The following is a 24,160-nucleotide window of genomic DNA, read 5'->3' on the forward strand; positions in this document are numbered from 1 at the left end:
CTCATCACAATAATAACGTAATCCTTTTTCCCGATGTTCCCTTGCTTCCTGATTAGTGATCCGTCGAAAAGCAGGTGGGTTAAGATTTGGATTTCCTTGTGGAACTGGTGGAGGGCCAAGGATTCCAAGATCTGAGTTAGAATTTGCCTTTGGTGTGGCTAAAGGTGATAGGAAGCGATTAGAATCAATCAACTTTTTCTGTAGTTGATTTCGTTCCTCAACCAGCCTTGCGACTCCTATATCATCCACCAATGTTTTAGGTTGTTTGATTTTCACATTTAGCCAAATGTCATTTCGAAGACTTGCAATAAAACATCCAACAAGAAAAGATTCAAGTGGACCATCAATTTGTTGGGAGAGTTTCTCAAATATTTCCTGGTAGGCTGCCATAGTAGAATTTTGTCGAAGACGATTGAGAGCCTCTGATGGATCCTCATAGTCCATTGGACTGAAACGAATGAGAACTGCCTTGGTGAACTCATTCCAGCTTTGCAGTCCATGAAATTTCACAAGCCATCAGTGCCACTGTAGGGCAATTCCTTCTAAATGGAAAAAGGCTAACTAGACTTGCTGGTCAGGTTTTAAAACTCAAAGTATTGTTCAGCCTTGTAAATCCAACCACTAGGGTCCTTCCCATTGAATTTTGGAAATTACAGCTTCAGATTATGATTATTGTTAGCTGGTGGGTTATGAGTATTTATAATGGTTGTGGGTTTAGAGGTGCTCTCTTGATAAAAAGGGTTGATTTCAGGTTGGTTGGTTGTATTGGTGTAAGTAACCTGCAAAGCTTGCAATTTAGCTAACATTGTTTGCAGGGAGGCATGGATTTGGTCGAAATTGGATTCATGTCGTGCTAAAGCTTCATTGACTTCAACATGAAACTCGGCATTAGATTTACCATGGGTGTCCATCGCCAGAAACCTGGCTCTGATACCAATTGATAAGAGTAATTTAGAGAGAGAGAGAGAGAGAGAAAGAAAAGACAGAAGCAAGAATAAGAGAAAGCTAAAGGAAGGGAAATATTGATAATAATTGTTATCCTTTTATTCAATTAGAATCGACTATTTAAAATATTCTGGTGGTTAGGATTTCAACCAACAAAGCTAAAAATAAGGAAACACAGCTGCTACTAAGCCAGAATAACAATATAATAATTTAACTAAAAGATATGCTAAAGATCAGATAAAATGCTAAAGACCTGGTACACCAACTAACAGATACGTATCACTCCACCCTTGCAGCAGTCTCCTCTTTCCTTTTTGCAGTCGCCTCCGCCCTTGCAGTAGTCGCCTCTGCCCTTGCAGCAGTCGCCTCCCCCTCGTCGGTCATCTGGTATTGTTGTTGTTTTAATTTCGATGATGCTTTCTCCTCTAAAATTTCTCATATTACAATTATTTTAATTATTCCTTATAGATGGTAATAACTACTAATTCTGTTTTCTTTTAATTATTTTTATAATTTTATTGTTAAATTAAAGTAAAAGGATAAAATAAATAAATAAAGATTGTTAATCTCTAATTTTTTTAATATTTATACTAAATCTCTTATAATTCTTTAATTACTCTTTGGTTGCATTATTAGTATTTATGTACATCTATTTTGTAAAATAAACATTTCTAAAAACAAATAGATTCTAAAGTCAACAAATTCCGAAGTAATATTTCAAAGTGCTTTCAAAAGTGTGGATATGGGATAAACAAATAATCTATCAATAATTTTCTTTCTTTCTTTTTTTTCTTGTGCATAATGTTTAATACCTATGTAGTTTCTATGGGATGGCAGAAGCTTGTAGGATTTTTCTTTTTGTTGTCTTCTATTATAGAGTTCTGGGTTTTGTTTAAAATTTAATACTAACATATAGGTTTGTTACAGTAATATTGAATTTTTAATGTTGGATACTTAGATTTGATTAATTTATATTTATATTTTTTTCATTAACTTTTATTAATATATTTTAAATTTTATTATTGTATTCAGGTTCGGTAAATGAGTATCCATTTAATTACCAAATATATATATAAATAGATATTTAATGGATAGAGTGCTCGCTATTCATTTAAATATGCATAAAATATATTTAATAGCTATATAATTTAAATAAATTTTAATCGGGTTCGTATAGTATGCGAGTGTTTATATTCATATTTGAGACGGGTTGGATAACAAAGACAATTTTTTAAACAGAATTAGAGAGATTCGGATATCTGTATTTTTTATTAGGGTCAGATTCGTGTATCCCTGGGCAGTAACCTAACCATTGCCCTTCCTAGTACCAACTAGCAACACTAGCCACTTGCCTTATATTTATTAATTTAGCTTTATTTTATTCTTTGACAAAAGGGTGCGGCTCACCGTTTTTCAAGAAACGCTAGGGTTTAAGCTCTTTTTAACTCTGTAACATTGTTAGTTTTTTCTTCCCTAAAAAAGTCTTACACCTTACCAATCTGCGCAGCTTTAAAATAACCAAAATTGTTTTGTTGGGTAAGCCTCTGTCTCGGCCTCTTTCTTTTGATATTATTTTCTCTTTCTTATTATGAAAATCATCTTTGGTTCTTGCTTGAACTATTTCTGCTTTCTGTGGTTGCTGGTTTTCTTTTATTGACGGAACTTGATATTTGTATATATTTTTATCATTGAAATCTGGAATTAACTCTGTCAAGGTTAGTATTGGAATTGAAAATGCAAGGTTGCACTGGAGCTCAAGTGATGGGTTCTTTACAGCAGCCAGTTTGGATTAAAGGATCATCTCTCCCTCTGAAACAGTCGAACTTTGTTGGGTTTCCACATCAGATAAAGCTCAATTCTTTTAGGCCTTGTAGATATCTTAATATTCAGGGGAGCTTGGTCGCTGGTAGACCACCCTCTTCTGTTTCTGTCCCTGAAATTGAAGGTAACGTGGATTTTGTTTCTTTCTTGTCATATTTTTGCCTTTTTTTATTTTTCAAAATTCAGTTTTTAGTTTAGCTCTGGTGGAAATATTTCACATGTCTACTAGAAATGTCAATATCTGTTTTGATGATTGCATCGTATTGTATCATGTCATTTTTTGAGCTTTGTTTTGTCTAATATGCATTTCTGACTGTTTATTTAATCAACTTAAAATATCAATTCTTGAATTCTTGTTCCCAAAATTCTGTTATTTGAATCACAACTCACAAAAGAAGTATTCATGATATCTGGTTAAAGTTAAGCCAAATGATGTAACCTGATGTTGGATGCTTAGACTGTTACTAGAAGACAAAAGATCTGTATATTAGTATAATTGACAAAGGAGGTTGAAGAACATAATGCACCTTGAATTGCAAGCATTGAATTTTGATAATCTATTTTAATGATATTATAATTTTGGTATCAGCAGTGGCAGCATTTGAGGAATCAACACCTAAAATTGACCTTTGTTTTGTGTTTAACTGTATCTATTGTGTAATAAGTGCCAAGATTTGTATAAGACTGACTCTTTGTAATTGGAATTTTATATTTCAATCCCTAGGTGACAGAAGCAGCTTTAAAGATTATGGCCTCAGTGAAGCAGATCCTGAGGTGCGTGAAATTATTGAGAAGGAAAAGAATAGGCAGTTCAAAAGCCTCGAGCTGATTGCATCTGAGAATTTTACATCTCGAGCAGTGATGGAAGCAGTTGGCTCATGCCTTACAAATAAGTATTCTGAAGGACTGCCTGGTAAAAGGTAAAACAGGGTCCATTTGATTCAGTTAGTGTTTTTTTTTCTTTTGGTTGAAAATGTTTAACCGTTATATTTAGCAAAATATTTTACTTTACGTCTCAGATATTACGGTGGAAATGAACACATTGATGAGCTTGAAACTCTTTGTCAAGAAAGGGCTTTGGCTGCATTTGGCTTAGATAGAAAGAAATGGGGTGTTAATGTCCAACCGTTGTCTGGTTCTCCTGCTAATTTTGAGGTTTATACAGCACTTCTTAATCCACATGACAGGATAATGGTATTGTTTCTTCTTTCTCTATGCAATTTTAAGATTTAAATGTGGTTCTTTCAGAGTTTGCAATGCTGAAATTCTCATGCTTTCTGTGCACTAACCTAGGGTTTGGACTTGCCTCATGGGGGGCATTTGTCTCATGGATTCATGACTCCTAAAAGACGAGTATCTGGCACATCAATTTATTTCGAGTCTATGCCATATCGACTTGATGAATCAACAGGTAATGCATCTTTAGCTTCAGATTAGTTTGGGATATCATTTTTATAGGTTATTAATAGTTTTTCTCCATATTTTTCTGCAGGCCTGGTTGATTATGATATGCTTGAGAAAACAGCTAATCTCTTCCGACCAAAGCTCATTATTGCTGGTGCCAGTGCCTATCCTCGAGATTTTGATTATCCCCGCATGAGAAAGGTAGGGATTACTCGCAGTTAATTTATTTTGGTTATTTTACAGGGCTTTCCGATGGTTTTGTTGTTTATCTACTAACTATGATCAATATCAACTGGAAGATTGCAGATGCTGTTGGCGCTTTTCTCATGATGGACATGGCTCATATAAGTGGGCTTGTTGCTGCCTCTGTGGTTGGTGATCCCTTTGAATACTGCGATATTGTGACAACAACAACACACAAGGTAAGTTCAAGTAACAACTTGGAATGAGTTATCTCACATGGTATCACTGTCTGAATCCACTCACTTTGTATTTCTCAATTTGGAGTGATATGTAGCATGGTACATTTGTTTATATTTTTATTTTAAGGGTGAAGTGCCTGGGAAATTGTGTTGCCAATAATCTTTCCCCAGTAATATGCTACCTCTCAAAATTGATTTGTTGTCTGTGATGTTTTCCACAATATAACTTGAGAAAATCACTGGTTTCTCTTCAGTCTCTACGGGGGCCTAGAGGTGGCATGATCTTCTTTCGAAAGGATACTATTCTTGGGGTTGATCTGGAATCTGCCATCAACAATGCTGTTTTTCCAGGCCTGCAGGTCAGTAGCTTGCTCACGTCAGAAATTAGTTATGTACTTCTGAGGAGTTCCACCCTAATGTACTAAGGTTTAATGATATATGGAACTTGTTGCAGGGTGGTCCTCATAACCACACAATCGGTGGACTAGCAGTCTGCTTGAAGCATGCACAATCCCCTGAATTTAAAGCTTATCAGAAACAGGTACTGTAAGATTAAGCTTGCTCTGAGTGTAATAATAGATCTAAATTATTTTCTTACTCTTCCTTCCTTCCTTGTAGGTCATCTCCAACTGTAGGGCTCTGGCATACCGATTGGTTGAATTAGGGTATAAATTGGTTTCTGGGGGCAGTGATAATCACCTTGTTCTTGTAGACCTGAGGCCACTTGTAAGTTTCTTGCTTCTGCAAATGATAATGTTTACTTAGCATAGTTTTAATTTAATACATAGTCTCTTTGCAAATGCACATTGACATACTTTTTAACTTTTCCCCTGTAGCATTATTGTTTAAGCTGAAGCTTTTAATCATGGTAAGGTATAATTATTTTTCCCAGTAGTATGTGTAAGATGAAGCTTTTAATCCCGGTAAGGTATGATGATGCTTTTGGAGGCTAGGCCACGATATCATCATTAAAAACGTTTTCTGTGCTTTTTATTTGGAGACTGCCATATTCTATGCACTTTGATGGAAATCAAAATATTCACAAATCAACAGGGCATTGATGGAGCTCGTGTGGAGAAAATTCTTGACATGGCATCTATTACTCTCAACAAAAATTCAGTTCCTGGTGAGCTGCTGCTTAGTTTGCCCAGTTGTGCTTCATTTTTCTACTCATTTGCTTTACTGCAACTAAATAATTGAATTCTACAGGGGATAAGAGTGCTCTAGTTCCAGGTGGGATTCGCATTGGATCACCTGCCATGACTACTAGGGGTTTTACAGAGAGAGAATTTATAGCAACTGCTGATTTTATACACGAGGGTGTGCAGATAACTACTGAAGCTAAAAAATCAGTATCAGGATCAAAGCTTCAAGATTTCATGAAGTTGGTTGCTTCTCCTGATTTCTCATTGGCGAGTGAAGTGTCCGATCTTCAAACAAGAGTTGAAGCCCTGGCAACCCAATTCTCGATACCCGGAGTATAACTGTTTTGCCCGGACTACATACCAATCACAGTTATTAACGCCTGGAATATGAATTATTATTAGGTTTAATGAAAGCTAATTATAGGGTGTCTCTCGACAAGTTCTTTTCATAATCATGTAAGAACATTTGTCCGAAAGTGTAGGAATGTACGAGAAATCTTTTTTATGTGCGTCCATTTTCTTTCCTTCTTTTTATATTGGGTAATACATGACCTAATTATTAAAATTTAATAATCAAAAGAATTTGTTGAATAAGCTTTAAACTAAACTTACCATATTAGTAAAGATAAATTGATATATTGATAACTATGTCATAATAATGATGGATTCGTCAAACCAGTAATTTGCTATTTTTATTCTTAATTGACTAGCGGTGCTAATTCTTAAAGCAATAATATAAAAACTTCGTTCTCCTAAATATTTCAAAAGAAAAAGCATTTTATATTAATAGAGAAAATTTATTATTATTATTATTATTATTATTATTATTATTTTTAGAAGTCTTCAAATCAAGATTTTAAAAGTCTTCAACCAACAATTTTAGAGAATAATAAACCCAATTTGACAAAAAAGAAGAACAATATAGGTTTAATTATTTAATTAAATCCTGAATAATATAGACTTAATTATTAATTAAATTCTGAATTTTATATTTTTTAATAATTTTACTCAATTGTTTTAAAATTTTAAAATAAATACCTATACTTTCAATTTATTTTCAAAAACACTTTTCAAAAGTAGTTTTTAAAATTTTACAATGAGAAAAATGATGTTACAAATGAATTCTGCTTACTAATATAAAAATTAATGAATTAATAAAAAATTGTTATATATAAATATAAAATATGTGAAAGAAAGTACATATGTGAAATTTCTAATGGTCATATTATTAAGTTTATAATAAATTATTTTTGTTTATTCATAATTGTTATTTTTTTAATAAGCATAATCGACTCGCACGTCATCTCTTTTATTTTAATATTTCAAAAATTGTTATCGGAAAGTATTTTTAAAAAAAATTAAATGAACGGATATATGTTTAAAAATTTTAAAATAATTAGATAAAATTGTTAAAAAGTATAAAGTTCAAAATTTCATTTGTAATTAGGCCAACAATATATGAATTTTGACAAAAAGTTGCTGGCTTCGATTTGGATTTGCGAGCATGCCGCATGTGTGTGGTACACGAACCGTATTTGAATTTTATATTTCTGAATTTTAATCAAATGCTTGTGAGTTTTCAAATATCTTTCAGCCACTATTTGTTTGAATACTCTACTAAATGGATATAAATGACTGTAAATTTGAATAAAAAGTGCTAGAATAATATTGTTTAGTTTTAAAGTACAAAAAAAGCTTGATTGCATAAAGAAAATAGAGAGAAAACTATATGCTTGAAATTGTCTGAATTGTTTGTGTTGTGTTGTTGTCCCTGTCCTCTTGCTTCTTTCTTTTTTTATTTCCTGTGTATTTTCTAACTCTCATCAAGGATAAAAGTGTAGCTTGAAATTAACTGTCCATATAATACATGTACGCCTACTATGAAGCTCAAATTCCATAACTGTTACAGAAGGAGTTTCAAACAAAATTTTATTTGAATTTCTTTTTCTCCATATCAAAAAATTAACTACTATCCGAATAAGCGTTACCCACTACTTTAATTAAAAATAATTATTTTAATTAAATCCTTTTATCAAGAATTGGGCTTAATTTAGACCTCACTTAATAATTATTTATGGCTAAATTTATGGTGTAAGCAAAAGCGTAGAAAGAGTTTATAATGATCATAATTTTGCTTAATAAAGCAGTTATCTTAACTCTAATTTGAGAAATAAATTCGAAAATAAAATAATTTTATATAATGAATATTAAAGCAAAATATATAATATATCTTACTTTAAACTAATATTCCTTATAGATAAACTTAGAATCTTAAGAAACAATTTTCTAATTATCTAACTATTATAAGAATAGACTACCACTTTTTTTAAATATAATCCTAAATTAAGCTAATGGAATAAAAATACAGGTATTTAAAATATTAAAAGGTAAATCATAAATCCCATTGTAGCAAAAGAAAATTACAGAGTAGGGCATCAAATAATCAGCAGTAAACCTACGCCCTATTTGTTCAAAAAAAACCGGTGCCGTTTCTTCACTTCTTTTATGTCGTTTCTACTACAAACACAAAAAAAGGAAAACAGTCTACTTCGTGTCTCCGGCCGCATCACCAAACTCGGTAGTCTCTTTGGCCTCGGTATACAGGTATGTGATGTGTCTTTTTTTAGTATTCACAAGTTTACGAACCATTTCTATAGTAAGGGTAAGTTCACCACGATGTCGATCTCTCAAGGAACTATGATGCCACTTATTATAAAGACTAATTATCAACACAAAACAATAAAAGTAAATCTAAACACTCTAAATCAGTATGTTAAGAGAGTAACATTTATAAAATAAAATAACTAAACAATAAATAAATATGCAATGCAAATGCAAATGCTTATGATCTAAAACTATATACTAAAGATAGTATTTATTCTAACCATTTACTTAGTAATCTCCTTGTTTACTTTAAGCTTAAATCTAATGAATGAGACGGTGATTTGCCTTTTTTCCTAAATCACTCAAGCTAATAATGCAACCTAAGTTTCTTATACCAACATAGATTAAAGTAAAGATAATGTTTATAATACTTTTGAACCTAAAGATTTTCATAACAATTACTATTGCTAAATTAATATGATGGTTAACTAACAATAATAACTGAAACTAATAAAAATATGAAGATACAGAAATCATTCATTAAATAAATAAATAACAAGGTTCATACAAAAGTAAAAAGACTAAACTAAATACTTTTGAAAACTAGCCTAACATATTTAATCCAATGATCATTGTATTAAATAGGAAGATAAAAAATAAGAAAGTAAAAACTCCTTCTAGATCAAGGATTTCTTCAAGTAGGAAGAAGATTGGTAATCAGTCTCCACTTCTTGAAAAGCTCCTTAGATCCTAAAAAGAGTAATGAAAACTAAAACTAAATGTTTATGAAGAACTGTAGAGAATTATGGAGAAAATAATTATGGCGGTGTAGAGAGCGGGTAGGAGAAAACTCCCCCCCCCCCCCCCCCCCCCCCCCCTTCTTTTTCTTCACTCCTTTCTCTTTTCTTTTTTCACCTCCTTTCTTAAGGATTTGCAGAGATTTATATAGAGGAGAGTCATCCTCTAAATAAATCTCTCTAGAGATGAGTATAGTAATATAAGTCTATCTAATAGATAAAATTTTAAGTATCTTAATCTCCACCAAATACTATCTCATAAATAACTCTTAACATAATTCCTAATAATTATACAAAATGACTAAAATGTCCCTTGGGCCTTATAATTAGCAGTCTATGCGTCTTAATCTTGGGCTTTAACACGAATATGTCCTATTAAGCTTCTTTTAGCTCCATATTTTTCTCTTTTTGTCAATATTCCTGAAAATAAACAATTAAGCTTAAGTGAGACAAAAATACATATTTTCACCATTTTATATATAGAAATATATCATTAAAGCTCTAAAATACCCTTAAATATCTATACATAATTTGGACCGATCAGTATATGTCTATATAATTTTTGTTTTGTTTAGTTTCTTAATGTAAGGATACTTTTATTCGCATGGAATTGTTGTTTGATTTTGAGTTTCCGGCTTTATTTAGCTTGTTTCTACGTTAGATGTCGATATTCAAGTTTTAGCTGTCAATTAAGTTTTGATTTCCGAGAATGTAAGAAATTAACGATTCATATGATTAATGATAAGATATTAGTGATTAAATTCTATTGGTTAATGAAATGTTGTGAATTGAATAGTTATAAGTATTGATAAATGTTATGATATGAAGGATTGTAACAATTGGTGCTTTGATGGAAAGCCATTATTAGTCTATAAATAAGACTTGGCCCTTTTCTTACCCATGTCATAATAAATTATAGTAAATACGAAAACTAAAAGATTATAGTATCCGTCAGTAAGATAATGGGAAAAGGGAAAAAAATCACACTCTATTAAATATGGATCAATGTATGTTTTCTTTCTTCTATTTAATGATAAAAAATATAAAGTTCTAGATTAATGAGATATTATAGTTTACATGTGGTACCAGAGCATGATTTAAGAAATCATATTTTGCCATAATTTTGTTGGATTGTTGTGGATGCATGTAAGAATTAATTCTTATTTTAGCAAATAAAGTTTATTTAATTAATTTTACATGGTTTTTATTAAATATTAAGGTTTTTGATTGAGATTTTAGGATTGTTTTAAAAAGACAATATTTAATTTCTATATCTTATATTTTTCTTGAACTTTATTACACTATTTGATTTTTGGGAAGAAAGTTACGCGCATGAAATGGTAGCGCACATGTACTCTTAATTCTGATTTTAAGGAAAAAGGGCCAGTTTGGCCCCTACAGTTTCGTTTTTTTGCCAGATTGTCTATAAAGTTTATATTCTTCCTATTAAGTCTGAAATAATTTACAATTTCATCCTAATAAAAAAACTTTTAATCCAGATTCATCCTTAATTCTTGGTACATATATATATATATATATATATATATATATATATATATATATATATATATATATATATATCAGGTAGTTAATGGTTAATTGAAATTAAGTTAAATATTTAATGAAAATAGATATATTATTTAAATATATTATTGTAAACTTTTGAAATTTATATTAAGAACCATTTGCTTGTCACTAAAGTGACCAAATTTTTAAAGTAAATAAATTTTAAATTATAGATTATAATTTTGAATTACTCATAAATTTTATGTTTAAAATGACATTACGATTTTTTGTGTACTTATGGGCAAATTAAAATTTATCATTATAAGATATTTAGGGATCAATCCAAAGGTTGATTAATTATTTTATAACTGATAAACTTAATTGTGGTAGTTAATATGTTATACTAATTTTATTTTTATATATCCAAAGATAGAAAAGTAAATTTAGTTATGCATATATAATTTACATAAGTATATCTTAGTATCACCCGAAGGAGACTTTGATATATTATGTTTATATTTGAATTTATGGAATAAATATTATGAATCAAAGTATTAATATATGAGTACTTTATGTTATTTTTATTTGAAATATTTGTACCCGTTTCTCTTTATTCACATGCTTCATCTATTCCATTATTTAACGATTTGAACTTCTCTGATTGGTGTGAATAAGTTCAGTTTCACTTAGGTTTATAGATCTTGATTTGACACTTCAAATTGAGAAACCTGCTCTACTAATACTGATGAAAGTAGCAATGAAGAAAAAACTTTATATAAAGCTTGGGAAGATTGAACAGATTAAGCTTAATGTTTATGTGAATGACTGTTAAAACAACTTAAAGAGTACAATTCCTAAAACTGACAGTGCTAAGGAATTTAAAAATCTTATTGAGGAACGTTCTCAAACAATTGATAAGTCACTTGCTGGCACATTAATGATAATTTTACCAACATGAAATATGATGGTTCACGTGCCATGCATGAGCAAGTTCTTGAAATGACTACCTTAGCGGCAAAATTAAAGCCCTTAGAAATGAATGTGGATGAGTATTTTCTAGTACAGTTCATACTGAACTCCTTGCCTACTAAACAATATGGTCCATTCCAAATGAATTATAACACTTTAAAGAATAAATGGAATGTAAATGAATTGACCAGTATGCTTGTTCAAGAGAAGACAAGATTAAAGAATCAAAGAGCTCATTCAGTTCATCTCTTAAGTCATCAAGAAGCTTGAAAGAGTTACAAAAAGAAAGGTGGAAAGAGCAAGAAGAAATGTTTACATAACCTGAATGAATCTTTTAAGACTGCTCACAAGAAGGAACATGAGAGTGTTAAGTGTCACTTATATGATAAAGTCAGACACTTAAAGAAGGATTGCATGAAACGTAAAGCTTAGTTCGAAAAGAAAGGTAAGCATTATGCTTTGGTATGTTTTGAATCAAATTTTATTGAATTTTCGCATAATATTTGGTGGATTGATTTTGGTTCTATTACCCTTCTTTCTAAAACGATGCAGGGATTTCTTATGATCCAAACCATAAGGCCAAACGAAAGGTTTGTCTTCATGGGAAATCGAAAGAAAGCTTCTATTGAAGGAATTGGCACTTATCGTTTAATTTTAGATACAGGACATTATTTGGATTTATTTCAAACTCTTTATGTATCCACATTTTCCCGCAACTTAATTTTCTTATCGAAATTTGATATAGCGGGATTTTATTTTAAGTTTGGTTCTGGATCTTTAACTTTATTTAAGAATAATAATATTATTGGTTCTAGATTGTTATGTGATGGTCTCTACAAGCTTAAACTTGATAAATCTTTTATTGAGACATTAGTGACCTTGCATCATAATGTTGGTACTAAATGTAGTCAATAAAAGTACTGCTTACTTGTGGCATAAATGTTTGGGACATATATCCAAAGAAAGGATACAAAGATTAGTAAGGAATGAAATAGAGTTAAAATCTATGGATCAAAATCAAGTCTGAGACCTCATTGAGTTGCTTGAAGGATGTAAAAAGATTGAATACAAATGGGTTTTTAAAACCAAACGTGATTCAAAAGATACAAAGCCAGATTTGTTGCCAAAGGTTTTACTCAGAAAAGTGGCATTAATTACAAAGAGACTTTTTTACCAATGTCTAAAAAAGATTCTCTTAGAATCATTATGGCTTTAGTGGCTCATTATGATTTAGAGCTACATCAAATGGGTATCAAAACCGCTTTTCTTAATGAAAATTTGGAAGAAGAAGTTTATATGGATCAATTTGAGGTTTTTCAATTAAGAAAAAGGATCATATGGTGTGTAAACTAAAGAAATCAATATACGGACTTAAACAAGCTTCCCGTCAATGGTATATTAAGTTTAATGATATCATTACTTCTTTTGGTTTCAAGAAAATATCGTTGATTGGTGTATATATATGAAAATCAGTGGGAGCAAGTTTATTTTTCTTGTTCTGTATGTTGATGATATTTTACTTGCTGCTAATTATCTTGATTTGCTACATGAAATTAAAAAATATCTCTCTAATAATTTTGAAATGAAGGATATGGGAGAAGCCATATATATGATAGGAATAAAAATATCCATGATAGTTCACAAGGATTATTGGGCTTATCTCAAAAGATTTATATTAATAAAATTTTAGAGAGATTTAAAATAGACAAATACTTAGCAGGGATAATTCCAATTCAAAAGGGGGATAAATTTAATCTTATGCAATGTCTGAAAAATGAATTGGATCTAGAATAAATGAAGAACATTCCTTATGCATCTGTTGTTGGGAGTTTAATGCATGCTCAAACTTGTACCAGAATGGACATTAGTTTTGATGTCGGATTACTGGGCAGATATCAAAGTAATCCATGATTAGATCACCAGAAGGATGCAAAGAAAATTTTTAAATACTTGCAAGAAACAAAGGATCATATGCTCACTTATAGAAGATCCAAGCACCTTGAGGTGATTGGATATTTAGATTCAGATTTTGCTGGATGTGTTGATACAAGAAAATCAACATTTGACTACTTATTCCTATTAGCTGAAGGACCAATATTATGGAAGAGTGTGGAGCAGTATGTTATTGCTGCATCCACTATGAAGGCTGAGTTTATAGCTTGCTCAACCGTTCATGGATTACGGCTACGAAATTTTATTTCAGGACTTGAAATTGTCGATAGTATAGCCAGGCCACTAAAAATTTGTTGTGATGATTCTGCAGCAGTTTTCTTTTCTAAAAATGACAAGTATTCTAAGGGTGCTAAGTATATGGAGATAAAATATTTTATCGTTAAAAAATAAGTTCAGAAACAAAGAGTGGCAATTGAACATATTAGCACAAATCTTATGATTGTAGATTCTTTAATAAAAGGATTACTGCCCAAAATATTTAATGAACATGTTATAAGAATGAACATTTTTAGACGTTATTACTAGTATTATATCAAGTTTATTTTAAGTTTATACATTTGACACTTTGAGCTCAATTATGTGTTTCTGATTTTCCTGTTTTCTATTTGGTATACATAATTGCTTTAGAGTAATATTGACAGGAATAATCTTGAAATAAAAACACTAATGTTGGACCATTAATGTTATCTTTATTAAAGATCATGTTAACTTGAGAATTAGTGTTGTGGTACATGGAAGGAATATGTCGATAAAATGACATACGACCGCTATGACCCGCATTAATATTTCTACTTAATAATGATATTATATCGTAGCCAATGTAAAAAAGAAAAAATTTAACATTAATTTTTTTGCACTTTATATTCTTATTAAATCATATGAGCCAAGTGGGAGAATATAAGAAATTGATGACTCATATAATTATAATAAGATATTAGTGATTAAGTTCTATTGGTTAATGAAAAGTTGTAAATTGAATAGTTATGACTATTGATGACTCATATAATTATAATAAGAGTTGGTCCTCTCTCTGCCCATATCATAAAAAATTATAGCAAATACAAAAACTAAAAAATTAGAATATCCATCAATAAGATAAGGGGAAAAGAGAGAGAAATTACACTTTATTAAACATATATCAATATATGTTTTCTTTCTTCTATTTAATGGTAAAAAATATAAAATTCCAGATCATTATTGTTTGCAAAGAACTCTAGCTCCTTTACTATTCCACTCGCACACACACATATATATATGTATAAATTCTAGCATTGTTATGTTGTTAGATCAACTTGATGCAATAGTCTCATTTTCCTAATAGAAAACTCGATTTTAACTTTCCTCGTTTCTATACTTTCTAGCAAAATTTTGGTTGCATTTGTAATTTTTTTGGGTTAATTTTACATGTGCATAAATTTGCAATTACCAAGAGAAGTTTAATTTATATGTTATTGTTGCCGATTAATTTATTCATTGGTTGGAATATTTGGTAGTTTCAAAATGACAAAAAGGAAATCTTCAAAGGCAATTAAGCCCACAGGAGATGAGCCAACTATTATATAACCCGGAAAGCCCCCTTCAATGTCGAAGAAGGAACCCCAGTAATGAGATTGATGAAATCTTTGCTGGAAAGAAGATGAAGAAACCTGAACAGCAAAAGAATGACAATGCTGATGAAGATAAAGAAGCTGAGAAACCGAAATCGATGAAGAAAGAAAAGAAGAAGAAGAAGAATGTACAAGGTAACGAGGGAAGATGGATCCACCTTCTAAACCTCGGAGGATGGTTTCATTATGAGGAATTGGTTATTAGCAGCTCCAATGCTGGAGGTACCCCACTTTGCCCATTTGATTGTGAGTGTTGCTTTTGAACTTTTCTTCATTGTTAGGCTTTAGCTGTTTGCATTATTAATGGATTATTCACACTTCGTCCATTTGTGATCTTGAAACTATATATTGAAGAAAATTTTGTTTTGAAGTTCTTTTCCCTTGTTGTATACTGGAATTAAATCAAATGAAAATTATCTAATCAATGTTAGTTTAATTCTAAAATCCTCTTTTATTAGTCTGGATTCGTTGCATGATCTAACTTTTGTGTTAATGATGTGAAGAAAGAAAAGTTCCCTCCTGCTGAAGCAAGGTTATTATTAGGTGCTTCAGTTCATCACGTTTACAATGTTTAAGATATTTTATATGATGAAACTTCCTGATAGGTTGGGCAGTTTGTTTGCGATTTGGTAGCCTTACATTTACTGTTTTTAGCTGGTCTTAAGAATTTGGCAATGAGAACTACTGCATTTATATTTACCTCTGAGTTAAAGATTCTCAAATATATATACAATCATTTTGAAATCATTGGTACTTCCTGTCATTTTTAGTATTTATTAATGCCAATGAACTTTGCATTTTCTTCTCCTATTCAGTTTTTTCGCTCGAATAGAATAAACCCTAGACAATCTACTCTGTGCCACACACTGAGAAATATTTAATAGTATTTTATTTCTGAATATTGTACTTAATACTCAGATTTGGTGCCGGTTCTTTTGCATTGAAATGCAGCGCCCTAAACCTAAATGGGATTCCTGCTATCCATTTTCGTATGATTAGGATAGTTTTTTCTTAAAGTATTTTCTTGTACAAATATATGTTAGCCTTTGTCATGTTGAGTCCATATTCATGGTTCTGTAAGACTCTTGCTTGCTTTCATATCTCAGATATTTCATAAAAGGCTGCTATTTAGAAGTTTAGTTGGGTTGGCATTTGAGTTTTGTGGTTCTGATATATCTCTAAGATCTTCTGTAACCTTTTGCACTAGAATACTCGTAATTGTTCTCCTCAATTTGAATGGAAGTAGTTGTTCATTTTACCATTTTGTTTGTCTCACCTAATTTCTTTCGGTGGTTTTTCTAAAGATATGCCATTCTGTGCTGAATATCAGGGCCTGTAGTATTGACTACCCGAGGTTGTTATTTGACATTCTTACTACTTATGAATGGGTTAGAGATATGAATTGATATTCTTATTGGACTATTTAGATTCAGCAAGTGCAGATTTCTTTTGATTGCTGATCCTCCTGGAAATTACAGCATAGTTGGTTGAGACTTGAGAGTTTTGTGAAACTGATTTCTGGAAGGGGAGAAGACAGTCTAAATGCTAATTACTTTCGTGGCTAATTTATTAAAACTTGCTGGTTTATAGTCTTTTATATAGGAGTCAGATAGCAACGGAATGTGCTTTGCATATAAATCTGAACTTCTCATTTCAAGGTGAGTGTATATTTGGCACATAAATCTTTATTTTCTTTTGTCTTCGCAACTGCGTGAATTTTATTTTATTTTATGTCTTTTCTGAGTGCCGCTAACATATATTTTGAGGTGGCTGGTGGATATATGGGCCAACTTGAACGTTTAAAGGGGCAATCTTTTACGAGGAGTGATTAGTTGTTAGTGCCATACTGGCTTTTGGATCCTGAGCTTGTTGGGCAAGGCCTGAGCTTTATTTGTTTCAGTTAGTGATACTGATTTTTCTGTTGATAGATATTGCCATGGATTTTGGTTGCACTCCTAAGTGAATAGCTTTTGGATTACATTTACACGGTGATCTATCTACCATAAAGGCATCAAATATAGTTATTCATTGTGTGCTGCAACTGATCTATATGCTTTTAATTACCCAAATCCGTTTTATTAGGATTGAATACCTAAAAATACCCGTCCAACTGATATCCCTACTGATAACCACCTAACTTAAACACCACCTACGCTGAACATGTACAATGTTTTGACATTTTAACCTTTTCTTTTTTTGTTTTTTTTGTTTTTTGTTTCTGATCTTGTATTATAACTCTATATAGATATAATAGAAAAGATCTCACTAAACCCAGCTTCTTTTATCATTTCTTGTTTTTCTTGACTTGGCTTTCTTTTCTTTTTTTTCCTTGTTTGCTTTATTTTTATCCTTTATTACTAAACTAGCAACTTGCTCATGCCATTATATGATTATTTTATTCATTATATATTTAATAATCTTTAAAATTTTATCTTATATATTATATATAATTTAATTTATAATTTTATTAGCATAAAAAATAAATTTTATTTTTATTTTTATGATATTTTTATTTACAGCTATATTAAAATTTTATAAAAATCATATTATACATCCTTGTGAAATTTTTATATTTATTATATGTTAAAGTAAATAAACATGAGAAGTATATATACTTATCAATTCTACCATTTTACCTATTTTATTGCATTAATAAGTTTACATATATCTATATAATAATTAATTTTAATAAATAAGATTGTTAGCATTCTTACTATTTATTTGTTTATTGTTATTACTTTTTAATATCACACACACATATATATATTGAAACTATTTTTTTATTTATTATATTGGACCAATAAGTTCTCTAACATGTCACAAATTTCTTTTGACTGTATTTATGATCCAAATTTAAAATTTTTACTATATTATTATTATTTTTAAATTTTACATATATGAATATAACCATTAAAGCATATATTTTATCAAAAAGATAATAAGATTTATTACTAACATGTAGGAGTTATAATAATTATTATACTTATTATAATTATTTTTTAAGAATATAATTATCTTATATTTTAATAAATCATAAATTTTTACCACTTTCATTATTAGCATTTAAGATCACATTTAATTTCTTTATAAATATTTCTAATTAACACTTTTATAAATATGTCACATGTTATTTTCTCATTGAATAATAATATGGCATGGCTTCATAAAATTCTACCTTGTGAAGGCTCATGGAAAATTTAGCCTTATATATATATATACAATCAAAACCATGGATGCTACATCGTTGTGTGCTTCGCTTCCCCATCATAAATTGTAAGTTCTTTTTTTTTCTTAAATATATTATTTCCTTTTTTCTTATTTGAATTCTTGGAACAAATAGAAAAATTTTATATGATCTTGTTAAATTTTAGTAAAGAATCATGGCAGTTATGTTTAATAGGATTTGGGTTTATTAGAGGTTTTGTTTATTGGGTTTTGCATTGCAATTGGATCTGATTTTGGGATATCTCAATGACAATTATATGTCTTGAAAAGAAATTGAGCTTATTGAAAAGATTATATGTTGGGATCATCATTATTCCATCATTATTCCTTGTGGTGCTTGTCTTGATAAATAACATTCTTAAAACACAATGTTACAACTTTCATTTTTATGCTGCACGGAGGATGTTACTTGGGCTGTCATTTGATTTTTGGACCTTACTTTCACAAACGAACCATGCATAGCTTCTTGATAATGGGTGTTTTGAAGAAAATGAAACATTTCAAGTTATATATGTAGTTTTTAGTGCTATGTGTATCTACTTAGTGATTTGTCCATTGACATCAAGATATCAAATGAGTTTTTCTTGTTTGCAGGTCATTGCGCCGGTCTCGGTCTATCACCTCTGTCTCTAGTAATTCATCTGGAAAATCACAATATCATGACAAACAATCTTCACTGGCATTTTCGTTTTCAAGTTCCGTTTGAACTGAGAAAAGTGTTGCCATTAATGGGGCATCATATATGCTCAGTCCAGCTCAAAAAAGAGATCCAGTTGGCCAAATATTTTGTGCAGCCTCCATTGGGGTATGGCCAATTAGTGAGGATTTTGTCGAATCTCATTCACATGCCACAGAGACAAGGTTGGTATGCTGCTTTTGAATCTTGGAGGGCCATAGACACTTAATAGTCTTCAACCATTTTTGTTCAATTTGTTCGCAGATCTGATATACCTATCTACCGTTAGGGCTGTAAACAAATTGAGTGAGCCGAATTTTAATAAGTTTGAGCTTGGTTTGTTACTACATTGCACGAACTCAAACCGAACTCGAATTCATTAATTATGAACTTGAACTTATTTCGAACTTGACTTATTAAAATTTATTTAGAACTTATTTATCAATTTTAATTTTAATTTTTTTTTTAATTTTATTGATTTATTTAACAATATAGTTTATTCATCATATTAAATCGATTGATTTTAATTATTAAATGTTTAATAGAAGTTATTAATTATACTATTTAATAAAAATAAAAATATTTTTACACATTAGTTTATAGAAATTGATAAATATTTATATATATGTAAAATAAGATATTAAGATAAAAAATATTGTACATCTTTTACGAGCTTAAACTTAAGTCTATTATTGAGTTAACTCATAAATAGACTCATAAGTCTGTAAACGAGCTGGCTGGCGAGCTAATAAGCCGAGTACTTACAAGTTTCAGCTTGGTTTGTTAATACTAATGAATCTCTATTAACGAGCTCGAATGATCTTTTACCGAGTTGAATTTCGAGTAGTTCACGAGAGGCTTAATTCATTTATAACCCTATCTGCCATTTCTTTTATTTCTTTTTAGTGTGTCTTTTTTGATATTGTGCTAATATGTTTTCTATTACAGGATATTATAAGACTTCCAAGATTGTTTCAATTTCTTCATCGACCTTTAGCTCAATTAATTTTCGTGCTTTGTGCTCCTAAAAGTAAAGAAGGTTATGCTATGAGAGGAGGTGGCTTACCTTTGCATAAAATATCAGATGGAAAGGTAAAACACCAGTTCTGGTTACATGGTTGGCTTTTTTTTTTTCTTTCTACAGAAAAAGAATAAAAACTCAAGTGTTCTTTTGTTTATAGCATTTATTCAACTTATCTTCTGCTTTGCTTTCTTTTTGTGTTTCAGGCATATGCAATCAAAATGGCTTTGGAAGCGAAGGGCATCTCTTTAAGTGTCTATGCTGGAAAGCGGTATTGGTACCCATTCACTGAGGAGGCAATTCATCAGGTGAGACTTGCACTTGATTATTGTTTCATAAAATATATTACAAACTTCCTAGCGAAATTATTTTTAAATAGCAAAAATTAATGGAAATTTTCTTTTGTTTTATCTGCAAATTAAAAAGGATAGGATAACCAAGCTTGTTATGCTGCCACTTTATCCACAATTCTCCATCTCCACAATTGAGTTAAGCCTCTGTGTTCATGAAAATGTATTCAGGTGTTATATCTGGGCGAAATTTTATTTTTATTCTACAGCAAATCAAAAATATGTTTTTTGATCTTTATCAATCTCTCTTGGCATGAATGATCTTCCAAGGAAGATGGGTATTTTGGGCGGTGGTTTCGGGCGTACACCCAAGTATCTTTAGCAACTAGACACTATTGAGTTAAGCCTCTATATTCATGAAAATGTATTCAGGTGTTATATCTGGGTGAAATTTTATTTCTATTCTACAGCAAATCAAAAATACGTTTTTTGACCTTTATCAATCTCTCTTTTGCGTGAATGATCTTCCAGGGAAGATGGCATCTTGGGCGGTGGTTTCGGGCGAGCACCTAAGTGTATTTAGCAACTAGGCACTATAAGGCTTTTCAACCTAATTGTGAATACGCTAACTAGTCATTGAGACTAGTGCAGAGATGGGAGTCGCCACCTGGATAATTACTAGGACACTTTTACTAATGAGTGACGTTTCAGATTCTATAAGAAAGCTTACGCCACAGACTCCAGAGATAGATTCAGAAGCCAACTTTCTTATTTTTGTATATTAGTCTTTAATTTTATTGTTTAACAAATTATGCCCTATAAATGCAAGCAATTCATACACAGGGATGCCAAACAACACATATAATACACACAAGTCTAGCCCATTTTAATTTATTTCAGTCCATATTAAAATAGTTAGCCTAATTTCCTAATCAATTATGTCAAGTTCCACCTAGTCTAGCTCAATTACCAATTATACTCTTGAATTCCAGCCTTTAAGCCTAATAGACTACTTGCTATGGGAAAGCTCATTCATTATGATATTAACCCTAACTAAGTTTAAGCCCTAAATAAACATACCAAAGCTCACTAAGTCTACTTAGATTTTAGGATTTTAGGCCCAATTAAAGTTTATTAACTTATTGAACTACCAAATTCATGTTAAATTAATTTTAACCCTAAGTTTATGTAGCCCATTTTAATTAATCAATCATGTAATCACATATTTAATTAGCATATAATAAACAAAAATAAATAAAATAAAGCAGAAAGTAAAACTTAATTCTTACAACTCGCTTACAACTAGACCTGTGGGTACCCGCCCGGCCCACCCAGGCCCGCACTCTTTGGACCGAGCTTGGACAACAATTTTATGTACAAGCCCGGCCCGAACCCACAAAAAGCCCGTACTCCTCGGGCCGGGCTTGAAATTTATATAAAAACCCAAGCTCGGCCCGGCCCGGGCCGATGTCTAGTTTAGTTAGAAAAAAAGAAATGTCATACCTAGCACTCAAACCTGTGATCTTCAACTTATAATTAAGTGTTATATACCACTTAGCTACCTATTATTTCTGTTTATAATTTTATTGTTACTAATAATATATTAAACAAAACAAAACCCTAAATCTAAATGTAACTGCAATTTGAAAAAGGTTTAATAATTGGCCGAGCCGGGCTTTTCAAAAAGTTTCAGGCTCGAGCTTGGGCTCAAAGATATTAAAAAATTCTCGGGCCTGGGCGGGCTCGGGCTTGTCCAAAATCAAGTTAGGCCCGGCCCGAGCCCGCCTAGGCCTGGCCCATGAACAGGTCTACTTACAACTACGATTGCGAAAAGGAAAAGACCTAAAACTATACAGGAACTAAAAGTACCTAAAAAATTGCCAAAAAACATAAAAATTGAAGTCTGGCTTGAACAACTGATCTGCTCTGGGGTTCCTTGGCTGATTTTCTTCATTGGTCAGTACAATTTTGCATCCCCAAAGCCGAATTTCACATGCACAAATATTAAAATTGATTAGAACGAGAGAAAATAAGATAAAAAATATCACAATAAAAGTAACAAAAGTTGATTAAACGATTAAAATCTTAAACTATTAAAAACCCTAAATACTATAAATTAATAGAAGGCAAATCAGAACAGGAAAATCATGTTTAACAGGTTCAATTATCTAATAATAATGATAAATAAATTTAATTAGATCTAAGAACTCTAATTGGCAAAATGTCAAATTTCAAAATCCTACATTCTTATTATTAAAATCAAACCCCATTAATATGCATATTCATAAAAAATTCTAATATAATCATACTTATCATAGATTAAAACCCTAATCATATTTCTAAGATCAAATAATAAAAGAAAATAAAAAATGAATGAAAGAATAAGTTTTATGATGAATATGGATGTATGGTTGAAGAAACCCTCAACTTGTCACCGTGAATGTTGGATCTGCGAGTCTCAGACAATGAGGATGCAGTTGAATCGAAGACCGGGTAGGATGGTGTTGGATTTGACTTTGAAAAATCTTCTATTGATTTAAAAAAAAGTTTCCAAATGTGCTCTTTCTTCAATGGCTTATTTCCTAAAATGGTTCTTTCTTCAGTGACTTGGATCTTCTAACGATGACTAAGAACAATAATACTTTTCTTCTTTTCTCTCTGGATTCTCTCTCTGTTCTTTCTTTCTTAGTGTCTCTCAAGTTTTAATCTCATTTACATCCAATTTTCAGTTCTTGATCCCCTCCCAAAATTCTAAACACCTCTTTCTATTTATAGAGGTAAGATTTCAAAGGAAATCCTAAAGAAATAGATAGATTTTTAAGAATATCGATAAATATCTCATTTCAATTTTAAAACTTAAATAATTATCGATAAAATGATAATTATCGTTAAGGAAACCTTCTAGAATCTGTATCTGGACGCAAAATTATCGTAAAAAACGATGTTGGAATGTCAAAATCTCAATCAGTTTTATGTAGAGCTGATTAGCTCTATAAAGGAAGTTTTGGATAAGTTTAATTAGGTCCATACATTTGTAAAAACAGTCATTTTGATCCTTAAACTTAATTTTTTCTGACAATTAGGTCCAAATTGATTTCAGAAAGATAATTCCAACTGGATTAACCTCAACCCTAGCCTCGAACTCGCCTCTTGAGACCTGAGAAAGCAGTAACTTTCATCATAGGACTTTACGTTTTCTCTCGATATCTAAATTCGGAAAAGGACTGCTAACAGCTGCCCTCGATTTGTGGAAATTTATAAGCATGCGAATGCGTTAAATAAATTGAGACAAATCATAGACATTAAGGATATAGCAAAAGGATATGTGAGTTGTGGAAGCACGCCTTGTAAACTGGACCTTCGACCACTGATTCACTCTAGGGCCATGCCTGCTTGAGTTGAGGATCTCGCTTGCTTAGGTTGAGGACTTTTCCTGCTTGGATTAAGGACTTCGCTTGCTTGGATTGAGAACTTCACCTATTTTTCGAGAATTACGTTCGTTCGAATTGGGATCCACATCCATGGAATTGGGAGCTATGCTCGTTGAATTAATGATTGTAGAGACTTTTATCTGGCTATTTTTCATTTTAGAACACAAATTTGTTGCCTCGGGTCAATTTGGTAATTTTCTATTTTCGAGTACTTGATTTGAAATTTCCTACCTTGAGGCGTAATTTGACTTGTTTTGATGCTTTCCGGAAGCTATACTTGTATTTGGCCCATTCAGAGGCTAAAATTTAATTTTACTAGATTAGAGACCAAACTTATAATTTTT

At 31.1% G+C, this 24,160-nt stretch overlaps 1 protein-coding gene and 1 long non-coding RNA gene across 4 annotated transcripts; both read left to right on the forward strand.

Moving 5' to 3' along the window:
- Nucleotides 1-2,322: 2,322 nt before the first annotated feature.
- Nucleotides 2,323-6,242, forward strand: LOC8284566 (serine hydroxymethyltransferase 3, chloroplastic). 3 transcript variants are annotated; one of them, XM_002519760.4, is made up of 12 exons: nucleotides 2,323-2,481; nucleotides 2,666-2,890; nucleotides 3,491-3,686; nucleotides 3,786-3,960; nucleotides 4,060-4,177; nucleotides 4,259-4,371; nucleotides 4,470-4,592; nucleotides 4,847-4,951; nucleotides 5,047-5,133; nucleotides 5,211-5,318; nucleotides 5,646-5,718; nucleotides 5,802-6,242. In XM_002519760.4, exons 2-12 carry the CDS (start codon nucleotides 2,680-2,682, stop codon nucleotides 6,074-6,076), a joined length of 1,584 nt encoding a protein of 527 aa, XP_002519806.1. In that variant the 5' UTR covers nucleotides 2,323-2,481; nucleotides 2,666-2,679; the 3' UTR covers nucleotides 6,077-6,242. The 3 variants fall into 3 exon arrangements, with proteins under 3 accessions (XP_002519806.1, XP_015575042.1, XP_048227084.1); XM_015719556.3 differs by having other exon boundaries at nucleotides 2,325-2,481; nucleotides 2,661-2,890; XM_048371127.1 differs by lacking the exon at nucleotides 2,323-2,481 and having other exon boundaries at nucleotides 2,499-2,890.
- A 12,697-nt stretch (nucleotides 6,243-18,939) lies between these two features.
- Nucleotides 18,940-21,227, forward strand: LOC125369233. Its single transcript, XR_007214881.1, has 4 exons — nucleotides 18,940-19,259; nucleotides 20,023-20,166; nucleotides 20,302-20,403; nucleotides 20,917-21,227. It is a non-coding gene; the product is annotated as an uncharacterized LOC125369233 (long non-coding RNA).
- Nucleotides 21,228-24,160: the final 2,933 nt, after the last annotated feature.

This window comes from Ricinus communis, chromosome 2 (genome assembly GCF_019578655.1).
Source record: "Ricinus communis isolate WT05 ecotype wild-type chromosome 2, ASM1957865v1, whole genome shotgun sequence".
NCBI lineage: Eukaryota > Viridiplantae > Streptophyta > Magnoliopsida > Malpighiales > Euphorbiaceae > Ricinus > Ricinus communis.